This window comes from Phacochoerus africanus, chromosome 4 (assembly GCF_016906955.1).
Source record: "Phacochoerus africanus isolate WHEZ1 chromosome 4, ROS_Pafr_v1, whole genome shotgun sequence".
In the NCBI taxonomy this organism is placed as follows: domain Eukaryota; kingdom Metazoa; phylum Chordata; class Mammalia; order Artiodactyla; family Suidae; genus Phacochoerus; species Phacochoerus africanus.
Window position 1 is genome coordinate 60829294 of NC_062547.1, and position 11641 is coordinate 60840934.

Sequence of the window (11641 nt, forward strand, 5' to 3'; positions counted from 1 at the left end):
AGGCCGTCTCTCCGCCCTGCTTCCCCCATTTCTTCGAATTTTTCTCTGGAAAATGGGGCACAGGAACGAGAGGGGTTCCCGGAGCGTCCATCAGCTCTTTCCTTCCTTCTGGGAATTGGGGAAGGGTGGCTCTCTTGGTCCCAATTGCTTCTTTCTCCATCTCATTAACAGGGTGGAGCATCCACCAGCCCGGCCCCCTTTGGGGATCTAACATCTCAGAAATTAGACAGGGTCTATCTTTACCCCTATTTCTGTTTTTTCTTCTTTTGGACTTATTTTGAAATAGGAGACATGGAGCATCTTCTCGGTTCCTCTTTTCTGAAACTGGGGTGTTTAACGAGAGGTCACGGCACTCAGGACTGGGCGGGGACCCCCTGATCCAGGACCTGGGGTGCGCGGGGGTGGGGAAGGGGAACGCCCCCAGAAGACCAAAGCTCCGCCAAAGCCTCAACCTCTCCGCCCTTCAACCACTCGGGAACCACCGTTGGACGAGAGGAGGGCCGTGACAATCTTTTATTGGCTATTTAGCAAATCGCTTGAGCACTTAAGCCAATCAGAAGGCGCCGTGAAACCCCGCCTCCCTAACACTGGAGAGAGGTGGCCCCAGCAGGCGATTCCTCCCCTCCGGCACCGCTTTCGCTAGCTACTGGATGCGCTCGCTGGGCCCCGCCCCATTCTCGCGTCAATTTGCGTGGGGAGCCTCGCCCCTCCCCGCTCTGCGTGTGACAGTGGACCCTATCTCAATGCGTGGCTCCGCCCCAGGATGGCGTCACGGCCGCATCTGCATGTGAGGCCCCGCCCTGCTCTTTGCAGGACGTCACCAAGGACTGCAGGGGCCTGAGCCGCTGCCGCCGCCTCCGCTGCCGCGCAGCCCCACATCAACGCACTGGGGGCCCCGTCGCCACCGCTAGGGTCACCACCACATCACTGCAGGGCAAGGTGAGCTCCCGAGTGTCCCTGTGCACTCCCGCTCGGAGTACCTACATAACCTTCATTTGACTGATGGGCTGGCTGGCGTGAGGGACGAGGTTGGCAGGTGTTAAATGAGGGGAAGGATGTGGCGGTCGCGAGCCTGGGGAGGGGTAGGTTCCCCTTACCTGCTGGATCCTCCTCCCCACCCCCACCTCTCCACCCCGGTTCTGCGGCGGAGGGGGAGGGGAGACGAGACGGGTGCCTTGCGGGAAGCTGTGCGCGCGGGAGGCTCCATGCGTGCGCGTGCGCGTGGTGTGCACACGCGTGTGCGCGCCCGCCTGTACCGGCCGATTTGTGTGTACCCTTGCTTGGGTCCCAGGGTATGCTCTTGTGACCCCTCCGGGTTTCCCTACTCAAGTTTGTGCATGTTGCACGCGAGTGGAGGGGGACGCGTGGACTATGCGTGTGCGTGCACAGCAAAGTGCATACATGTACAGAGATGCGTGCCCATGTGGGTGACGTGTACTCGGCTGCATAGGTGGAGGACGCAGTGCGCACGGGTGGATTTGCTTATTGGTGTATGCATGTCGGTGTGCAGACAGGGGTCTGCCTCTGTCCTGTGCGCCAAGTGTGTTCGATGCTCAGATATGCACGAAAGTGCCCTGGTGTGTGCCCTGCTGTGTGCACGTGAGCGTGAGCACGCCCTGCTCCTATCACGTGGGGTAGCTGCTTCAGCCCGAGCTCTCCCAGCCTGGGAATCTGGGAGGACTGCAGACACGCGTCCCCGCGGGTACCGTACACGCGTGTGCACGTGTGCTAGCGCCGCTCAGTTCTGAGAAACGTGAATGATTGATAGGGGGCGGGGCCGGCCGCAGTCACTCCCCTAGGCACAGCTGTAGGGCTTAGGTTGCTGTCAGACCAGGGGCTCCGGCCTGCTGGAGGGGGCTGCAGCGATGTCTCCATCCCTTTCGGTCTGAAAGTCCTCCCCTGAAACCTTGGGCCTTTCAAGGTCAAGGCCCGCCCTCTGCTGTGGGCCCCACCATTAGTACTGGGGCTCCTGACGGGATAAAGGTAATCTCTGTCTCACTCTGGGAGCTCAGGAGTTCTTCCATCCTGAGTCTGGGCTTGGGCGTTTGGAGTTGGAGGGCGACCCTCTCACGCTCGCCTATGCCCCGTACCCCCAGATGGCATCTGCCACAGACTCGCGCTATGGGCAGAAGGAGTCCTCGGACCAGAACTTTGACTACATGTTTAAGATCCTCATCATTGGAAACAGCAGTGTGGGCAAGACATCTTTCCTCTTCCGCTATGCAGACGACTCCTTCACGCCTGCCTTTGTCAGCACTGTAGGAATCGACTTCAAGGTCAAGACCATCTACCGGAATGATAAGAGGATCAAGCTGCAGATCTGGGTGGGTCCACTTGGGGGAATTTTGTCTCCATCACTCCCTCTCTGTCCCAAAGAGCAGCCCAGCTTTGCCTATTGCTTTCCTGTCTAGATTCATTCATTACACACTGAGCATTTTTTCAGGCCCTTACTGTGTACCACAGGATAGAGGCACAGAAGAGGGTATCTCGGTTCTCTCAGTGTGTCATCGGTGCTCTCCAAGGGTGGGGAAGTAGCAAATGCTAGGTCCTCTCCTACCTTTGACATCATTGGACACATCATTTGCTTGGTGCCTCAGCTTCCCTCCCCATCTTCAGCTTCCTCCATGTGGCTCTGTAGGAGGTTTCAGAGAAACCTTGACCCCCCCACCTCATTCTCTGAGACAGGAACAGGCTCTGAGACATGAGGGAGCCTGCTAAATCCAAAGTCAGAACCATCCCTTCTCTGTTCACAGTTCTGCCAAGGCTCCCACCTTATTTGGGTTAAACCTGTGCCTTCTCCCCCTGGCTAAGATCCTGTGTGGTCTATCCTTGTTGATACCCAATCTCATTTGTACCCCTCCATCTCTACCTCAGCCTCTTCACTGTCTCACTGTTCCTCAAATATACCAGACATAGTCCACATCTGGGCCTTTTCCCTGGGCTGTGCCTGATAATCTGCCTGGATTATCTTTCCTCTTATCTCTGCAGGGCTCCCTCCCTCATCCTTCAAGTTTTTTTTTTTTTTTGTCTTTTTAGGGCCACACCCTCAGCATATGGAGGGTCCCAGGCTAGGGGTCTAATCAGAGCTGCAGCTGCCTGCCTACACCACAGCCACAGCAATGCCAGATCCAAGCCACATCTGCAACCTACACCACAGCTCATGGCAACACCACATCCCCAACTCACTGAGCTTGGCCAGGGATCAAACCCACATTCTCTTGGATACCAGGTGGATTTGTTTTCGCTGCACCATGACAGGAACTCCTGATTTTGGTCCATTTTGGTTTTTTGTTTTGTTTTTGTCTCTCTCTCTCTCTTTTTCCTCTTTTGTTCTACCCAGTTATGTGGTGGGTTTCTTGCCCTTTTTGGAGGTTTAAGACCTTCTGTCAGCATTCAGTAGATGTCTTGTACGAATCTTTCTACATGTAGATGGGTTTTGTTTTTTTTTTGGTTTTTTTGATGTGTTCATTGAAGAAGATGAGTACCTCGTCTTACTCCTCTGACATCTCAATCCCGATGCTATTGGTTTTTGTTTTTTGCCCACACCCAGGGGCATGTGGAAGTTCCCAGGCCAGGGTTGAACCCATGCCACAGTGGCAGCCCAAGCCACTGCAGTGACAACGCTAGATCCTTAACCATTTGTGCCACAAGAGAACTCCCTGGTGCGGTTTTTTTTTTTTTTTTTTTTTTGTCTTTTTGCCATTTCTAGGGCATATGGAGGTTCCCAGGCTAGGGGTCCAATCGGAGCTGTAGCTGCTGGCCTACACCAGAGCCATAGCAACGCGGGATCCGAGCCGCGTCTGCAACCTACACCACAGCTCATGGCAATGCCAGATCCTTAACCCACTAAGCAAGGGCAGGGATCGAACCTGCAACCTCATGGTTCCTAGTTGGATTCGTTAACCACTGAGCCATGACAGGAACTCTACTCCCTGGTCCATTTTGTTAACACCTAGGTCCCCAGTGCCTGGCACAGGTCAGTGCCCAGTACATATGTGCTGAATGAATGAAGGAACAATTCTGTAGCTACCTTGGGATGACTGGGTACCACATTCCCGGTGCAGGCAGCCTACTCACTCTCCCTGACCCACTGTGCTCCTGGGCAAGCCCCTACTCCTCTGGGCCTCAAGGGGGTGGATGATTTCAGAGTTCATTTCCGCTCTTAGGAGCTTCTGTGTGTGTCCTCTCTGCCACCTCATCTCTTCTTCCCCAGGACACAGCGGGGCAAGAGCGGTACCGGACCATCACGACAGCCTATTACCGGGGCGCCATGGGCTTCATCCTCATGTATGACATCACCAACGAGGAGTCCTTCAATGCAGTGCAGGACTGGTGAGCATGCCCCGCCCACTCTCAGGTGGTTTCAAGCCAGGCTTGATGCAAAACCCGGGGTGCAGCCTGAGACTAGGGAGCCCCAGCCCCCTAGCAGAAATATAAATAACAATATTGGGGGTCCCAGCCCTGCTATCAATCTATAATCATTAAAACCATATGACACCAGCTTGAAATAATGGGAAAAGAAGATTTCAGGAGTTCCCTGGTGGCCTAGCTGTTGAAAGATCTAGTGTTGTCACCCCAATGGCTCAGGTTTGATCCCTGGTTTGGAAATTTACATATGCTGTGGGCATAGCCAAAAAAAAAGGTTTCAGGAGTTCCTGTTGTGGCACACAGAAACGAATCCGACTAGGAACCATGAGGTTCGATCCCTGGCCTCGCTCAGTGGGTTAAGGATCTGGCGTTGCCCTGAACTGTGGTGTAGGTCACAGACTCGACTTGGATCTCACATTGCTGTGACTGTGGCATAGGCTGGTAGCGAGGTAGCTCCGATTAGACCCCTAGCCTGGGAACCTCCATATGCTGCAAGTGCGGCCCATAAAAAAAAAAAGATTTCAGATGGAAAAATGAAATAGTGAACATCAAGGAAAAAAAAAGCCTGAGAGGGACAGAAAACATAAAGGCAGTTTGTATAGATTAGAGGATATAAACATTTAAAATTTTTGCCCATAGTAAGGATAACATTTAAAATGTAATGTTTGAATTTGCTCAAGAGGGAGAAATTCTTCTGGGGCTTTTATGGGGCGATCTGGGAAGGGTAAGAAAAGCTGCTTGAAAAAGGGGCTCTCCCAGAGTTCCCGTTGTGGCTCAGCATTAACAAACTCGACTAGTATCCCTGAGGTCACGGGTTTGATTCCTGGCCTCGCTCAGTGGGTTAAAGATCTGGCAATGCTGTGAGCTGTGGTGTAGGTTGCAGATTTGGCTCGGACCCCTCATTGCTGTGGCTGTGGTGTAGGCCAGCAGCTACAGCTCCAATTTGACCCCTAGCCTGGGAACTGCCATGTGCCATGGTGCAGCCCTAAAAAAGACAAAAAAAAAAAAAAGAAAGAAAGAGGGACTCCCAAGATCATTGAACTGCAGGAGCAGATACCTGGCAGGACAGAGGGACCGAGCCTGCTTCTCTCAAGGAATAAATGAGTTGTGGGGCTCTGGAGTTGGGTGAATAAGGCAGGGGAAGATGGAGACAGGTAGAGCTTAGATTCTCCAAGTCCTAACCTGCCTGTCACCACCTCCTCCAGGTCAACGCAGATCAAGACATACTCATGGGACAATGCCCAGGTGCTGCTGGTGGGGAACAAGTGTGACATGGAGGATGAGCGGGTGGTGTCATCAGAACGTGGTCGGCAGCTGGCTGACCACCTGGGTGAGTGCCTAGTGGGGCTGGACACTTACAGGCCAGGAAAGGGACACTGAGGGCCTGGAAAGGGGAGGAGACATACCCAAGGTCTCACAGCAAAACCAGGATGGGGCCTGTATTCAAATCTGGGTTTTTCGTACTTTTTGCAAACCGACCTTGATTCTAGGGGCCATGTGAGGTGGATCTTGATGGATGCTTAGGAGTCTACTCTGCAGGAAGTACTGATACCCTCACTGCCCAGCCTTGTACTGGGTGCTCCTGAGCCCTTGAGAAGTCTCCAGCTTTGTGAGACTGAGGGAGGGACCTGGGCTGGGCAAGACCATGGGGGAAGCCAGGCTCACACTGGCATAGGTAAGGCTTCCTGGAAGTGGGGCCATTGGAGCTGGTACTTGAAGACAAAGGGTGGGCTTTCAGACAGAAGAAACAGTGTGGGCAAAGGCAGATGTGGGAACTACCCTTTTGGCGAATAGTTTTATGTGACTGGAACACGAGGGTCACTTGGAGGAAATACGGCTGATCATGCAGGACCTGAACCATGAGTTGAGGAGCCAGACTCTTCAGAGGACAATAGGGAGCCATGGTGGGTGTGGGAGCATGGAAGGGCCTTGATCTGAATGTCAAAAGCCACTAGGGCCAGGGTTGAGCTGGATAGTAGGAGCAGGGAAGTGGGTCTTACCAGGGCAGTTTGAGCGTGAAGAGATGCGGGAAATAAAGGCTTAGTCCAGTGTCCTTCCTGTCAGAGCCTTTAACGTGCGGTTGGCACTAGGAATCTCCCAGTGTTACCTGCTCTCGGAGGAGTGTCTCTAGGATTGCGGGGGGTGGGGGAATCAGGGTCCTCACCCCTCCCTTCTCCGACCACAGGGTTCGAGTTCTTTGAGGCAAGCGCCAAGGACAACATTAACGTCAAGCAGACCTTTGAGCGCCTGGTGGATGTCATCTGCGAGAAGATGTCGGAGTCACTGGACACGGCCGACCCCGCAGTCACGGGCGCCAAGCAGGGCCCACAGCTCACGGACCAGCAGGCGCCCCCGCACCAGGACTGCGCCTGCTGAGAGCTGCCCTGCCCCAGCCTGGCCCCGCCCCCTGCCCGCCCCCTGGGCCTGAGCCAGGGCCCCCTATTGGCCGTGGGCGTGAGTCCCCTGCCCTGATTTAGCCCCTTACCCTATTTATTATCGTAGCTATTTATTTATTTATTGGAGATGTCCCCCAGGGGCTTGGGCGCCCCACCTGCTCTGCGCCCCACCCTGTACATACAGCCCTATTCCCGCTCTGCCGTGGCGTGTTGTGGCCCCGTGAACTCACCACTTACCCTTCTCTCCAGACCCCACCTTTTTATAAATTCACCCCCATCAACAGTTATCGGTTTTGAAGAGGGGGCCAGAGGACACTCCAGGGCAGGCTGATCCGGTGATGGGAGGTAGCCAGGCCTGCCAGCCCCCAGCTGCGACAGGGTGGGCCAAGGTAGCTGCGGGCTTCTTAGCATGGACTATGGAGTGGGTCAGAGCCGGGAAACGGTCTGCCTGGCTTCTCGCCCCCAAGGTTGTACCTATTTTGGGATTTAGGGGGGATGGCTGCTGTGGGTATTCAGCACCTTGAGACAGCCCCCTGTACCAGACCTGTTCTGATGTCATGAGTGTCAAACATGCCCCCCAGTCCCCCCAGGAGATGTCATGACAACACTACACACACCCAATAAAGCAAATGGACGATGCAGTGTCCCTGTGAGCGCCGGCCTGCCAGTGCTGGCTTTGGTCATCCACATGATTTTCCATTACAAAGAGAATTTAATGTTATTTTCACAGTCCATGACCCTGAGGCTGCCCAGCTCCCCACCTGAGGCTCTGGATTCTAAGGGCCAACTCTAGGCTGGATCCTGCTCTAAGGGGATGGGTGATGTTCCCACCTTGATAACAGAACCCAGTCCACAGTAGTGTTAAGGGCTTGACACTGGCTGGCTGGCTGGGGCCCAGTGCTAAGGATGGAACATCTGTCACCAGTCACTTGAGGCTCCCTGGCAAGGGCTGGGGGATGACTGTTCATCTTCATGGCTGTGTCCCAGATTCCCCAAACTGAGGCCTGGCAGTGGGCTTGGAAGGGGCAGCCCAACCAGATGCCCAGGAATCAGGACTGGGTTAAGACTTGGCCCAGGAGCCTGTTTCCCTTCCTTCCCAGGTGGTGGGTCAGCTGAGGGTCAGTCTTGCCCTGTCTGGCATCTGGTGGGGGTAGGGGGCAGCTCAGTCTGCACGGTGCCCAGGGCCACACAGCCTGGGGGCGTCAGGGGGCTTGGGACCTGTCCACACAAGAAGGTCTGGTTACATACCCTGTTCATCCCTCTAGGCTCCTCCTCACTGAACCCTCCTCCACCCATCAGGGCTGGGGTCAGTCTCGCTGAACTGATGTGACAGGGACCTGTCCAAGGCCATAGCAGACAGCAAAGGTGAGCTTGGTTTTCACCCTGCTGGTGATCAGCAACCTGCCTACCCACCATAGGGTGCGGGTTGTTACCAGCACAGGAGGCCCTCACCCTGGAGAGTAGCTGAATTGCTGCTTGGGGCTCACACATGTGGCCCCACAGGAGTCCCCTCGGTACTTGGTCCACCCACTGTGCTCACCCGGTATTTCAGATAGGAGAGGTACGTGTCCCAGCCCAGCGTCAGGCCGTTGATATAGGTGACTCGGAACTGGGGGGGCACGAAGAGGAAATTCACCAGCTGCGCAGCAGGCCACACGCACCAGTCAGCCTATGGGAGGGGAATATAGTGAGGGGCGGGGCCAGGAGGGACCTGGGTAGGGCCTTGAGAGGGAGGGGCGGGACAGATCTGAGGGGGCGGAGAATGAGGAAATAGGCGGGGCCTGGGCAGACATGCCCACCTTGTAGAATTCCCAGAACTTGTCCCGTAGCTCCTGGCAGCTCTCATCCAGGGTCTGGCCCTCCAGGCATCCAAGGCCTAGGAAGGAAACCAAGAAATGAGAGTGTCAGAGGCTGGGGAGTAGGATTGCCGAGAGGGTGGGGTAGGACCTGTGAGGGGCGGAGGAACCAGGACTTTTAAAAGCCATGCCGTGGGCACAGCAGGGTGGCTAGGGGCAAACAACAGAACAAGCTGGAAAGAGGTATGTTGTAAATAAATGCTACCCTGAGGGATGGAGGCACACTCTTGCTGAGGCTGAAGGTGTTTTATTACCAGTCCTTTACAGATAAGGAAAGTGACCCGGGGGACAAGGAATAGGGACTCTGCAGAGTCAAGGGCTGGGATAACTATGACCAGTCAACCCCAGTCTCAGCTCCTCTTCCTTCAGCCTCAGGGCCTTTGCACGGTCTGTTTCTCCTGGCTACTGGCTCCTTCTTCAAGTCTCAGCTAAGTATCCTCTCCTTTGGGAAGCCCTTCCAACTACTGTCCAGGGAAGCCCCAGCAGAGAGTCCTCATCCTTCCTACACCATTGTCTGTGAATCTGCTATTCACATCTGCCCCCACTGGGTCTGACCTGTCATCACTGTAACCCAGCCTCCAGTCCAAGGCCACCTACACAGGAGGTGCACATACACATCCTTCTTTTTTTTTTTTTTTTTGTCTTTTTAGGGCCACACTTGTGGCATATGGAGGTTTCCAGGCTAGGGGCCGAATTAGAGCTGTAGCCACTGGCCTATGTCACAGAAATAGCAACACCAGATCCGAGACGCATCTGCAAGCTATACCACAGCTCACGGCAATGCTGGATCCTTAACCCACTGAGCGAGGCCAGGGATCGAACCTTCGTCCTCATGGATTCTAATCAGATTCATTTCCACTGGGCTACGATGGGAACTCCCACATCCTTCTTAATACAAAGCTGGCTCTGCCTCTCTCAACCTATGAGAGGAAAAACCCAAGATCACAGGGCTCCTTACCCAAGAAATACCAGACGCCCAGCATGGGAGAGGCCACTACTTGGTCGATGAGGACCTTCCGGAGGACGTTTGGGAGGCCACGGAAGCCGGATGCAGGGAGCAGGCGGTCTAGCCAGAGGTACCAGTAGTGCAGGAAGGGGCCCATGCTGCAGCCCACCGCAAACATGCTTGCTGTGGGCAGTCCAAGAGTCAGGGGCACCATATTACACAAGCAAACCCTCCATTCCACTCCCTCCCTGGCGAATACCGAGGTAGGCCTGACACTCTCCCAGAGCCTAACCATAAATTTTTCCATTACTAGCCCCAGCGCCAAGCACCATTCCAAGAGCTGCTTTTGCATCTTCTTGCCTCATCCCCTTACCACCCTGTCAGAGGGTTCTATCATCGCCCCGCTTTCCAGGGGCAGAAACAGAGTCACTGAAGGTAGGGAAGGTAGGGTGTGATCCTAGGCTGGCTGGGGCCAGACGCTGCGCCCTTGACTATTTGGGGGTCAGCATCCTGTACTCAATGCTACGTCTCTCAGTACAGGAGAAAGGGAAGCTGGCGAGGGGGTGGGAAGGACCTGTCCCTCAGGATGTGAGTGGACAGAAACCCTACGTATGGGTGGAGATTAAGAGTCCTAAGGGAGAGGGGATGGAGACGCGGGCAAGGGCTGTTTAGGATGCACGTGGGGTCAAAAGTCTTGCGGGGGACTGAGGCCACAGGTTAGGGGTCACGGCGCACGGGTCTGATCTCAGAATCTGAGGTCGGGCCAAACGCCCTCTGAAGTTAAAAGCCATCTGCCTTGGACCTCTCACCTGAACGCCGAGGGTCGAACTTCTGGCCCGGCCGGGCGCGGATCTCCCAGGACTGGCGCACGCCGTCTCCGGCCGCCATGAGAGCGCCGCAGCCCAGCGTGTTGGTGACGAGCAGCGCACGGCCTTGGAACAGAGGCTGCCCCGCGGCCAACAGGCTGCGGAGCCAGCGCCAGCCACCAGACGCCATCGTCCGCTGGGACCCGGAAACCGGCGCACCGGCCGCCCATCCCATGCTGACCAATCGCAAGTGATTGCCGCGCCGGGGATGCCTGCCCTGTGCGGTGCTTGCCAATCGCACGCTGTCTTCGTGATTTGCATGCCCTCCTCCAGTGACTGGAGTCAATCGCCAACCGATGGGCGTGTCACTTTGCCAGGTATTATCCAATCAAAGCTCCGGATCCCGTCCTGGGGCCAATCGCCGAAAGAAGCCTCGCGCAGCCTTCCGCGTCTTTACAGACCAATCGCAAGTAAGCTTCGAGTCACTACGCAAAAGCTGATTGCTGACCTTCCACCCTCGTTTCCCCGCCCCTTTCTGCTCTGGCCTATGGGTAACTGCCGCTACACTCTTTCTACCCTACCCAGCAAGACACTGACCAATCGGAGACTTCCTCAGACTAGCGTTATGCTGGCAAATCACTGTCATCTTGCCTATAGCGTTGAGATAGCAGATTTTAGTTACCGAGTTCTCTTGTCTAGTTGCCCTCCAGATTTACAGATTATCCCAGAATTCTTGAGAAGGGACTTCGGACCTGTGCCCGTGACGGATACTTGAGCTAAAGTCCAAAGCTGGAAAGACTCAGGAAAGTGGGGGCGGGACTACAGTTCTGCTGCGCGCGGAAGCAAAATGGCATTCTTGTCTTAGACCTGAACGTAGCGGGGCTTATGCCCTCAGTTTCAGAATAATAAATATTCGGCACAGTTCTGGGGGCGTGCCGTTCGTTAAGACACCTCACATCAACTTTGCGATTCTGTAGGAACAATTACATCCCCCGCCCCACCCCCGTGTGTGTGTGTGTGTGTGTACTTTTTACGGCCTTGCTTGCAGCTTGTGGAAGTTCCCAGGCTAGAGATCCAACCGGAGCTGCAGCTGCCAGCCTACACCACAGCCGTCCCAACGCTGTCTCCAAGCCTTGTCTGCGACCTACACCACAGCTCGCGCTCTCGGGATCCTTAACCCACTAATGGAGGACAGGGATTCAACCCGCATTTTCATGGATACTAGTCGGGTTCGTTACCACTGAGCCACAATAGGACCTCCTACACCCC

General features: G+C 55.1%; 2 protein-coding genes across 2 annotated transcripts; one reads left to right on the plus strand and one right to left on the minus strand.

The window, feature by feature from the left end:
• The first annotated feature begins 792 nt into the window (after nucleotides 1–792).
• Nucleotides 793–7401, plus strand: RAB3A (RAB3A, member RAS oncogene family). Its single transcript, XM_047776557.1, has 5 exons — nucleotides 793–939; nucleotides 2097–2324; nucleotides 4214–4332; nucleotides 5574–5698; nucleotides 6554–7401. The coding sequence occupies exons 2-5, from the start codon at nucleotides 2097–2099 to the stop codon at nucleotides 6742–6744; spliced, it is 663 nt and encodes a 220-aa protein (XP_047632513.1). The 5' UTR covers nucleotides 793–939; the 3' UTR covers nucleotides 6745–7401.
• Nucleotides 7402–7456: 55 nt separating this feature from the next.
• MPV17L2 (MPV17 mitochondrial inner membrane protein like 2) lies at nucleotides 7457–10832 on the minus strand. Its single transcript, XM_047776558.1, has 5 exons — nucleotides 10376–10832; nucleotides 9579–9749; nucleotides 8564–8640; nucleotides 8305–8433; nucleotides 7457–7982 (listed from the first exon to the last, which is right to left on the minus strand). Exons 1-5 carry the CDS (start codon nucleotides 10605–10607, stop codon nucleotides 7884–7886), a joined length of 708 nt encoding a protein of 235 aa, XP_047632514.1. The 5' UTR covers nucleotides 10608–10832; the 3' UTR covers nucleotides 7457–7883.
• Nucleotides 10833–11641: the final 809 nt, after the last annotated feature.

What these genes read in the sequence shown, in the direction of transcription:
- RAB3A (XM_047776557.1), top strand. Translation starts at nt 2,097, where the DNA reads ATGGCATCTGCCACAGACTCGCGCTATGGGCAGAAGGAGTCCTCGGAC. An exon ending in GGATCAAGCTGCAGATCTGG is followed by an intron (nt 2,325 to 4,213) that starts GTGGGTCCACTT and finishes CTTCTTCCCCAG; the next exon opens with GACACAGCGGGGCAAGAGCG. An exon ending in TTCAATGCAGTGCAGGACTG is followed by an intron (nt 4,333 to 5,573) that starts GTGAGCATGCCC and finishes CACCTCCTCCAG; the next exon opens with GTCAACGCAGATCAAGACAT.
- MPV17L2 (XM_047776558.1), bottom strand. Translation starts at nt 10,607, where the DNA reads ATGGGATGGGCGGCCGGTGCGCCGGTTTCCGGGTCCCAGCGGACGATG. An exon ending in AGTTCTGGGAATTCTACAAG is followed by an intron (nt 8,434 to 8,563) that starts GTGGGCATGTCT and finishes CCCCTCCCATAG; the next exon opens with GCTGACTGGTGCGTGTGGCC. An exon ending in TCTCCTATCTGAAATACCGG is followed by an intron (nt 7,983 to 8,304) that starts GTGAGCACAGTG and finishes TTGTGTGGACAG; the next exon opens with GTCCCAAGCCCCCTGACGCC.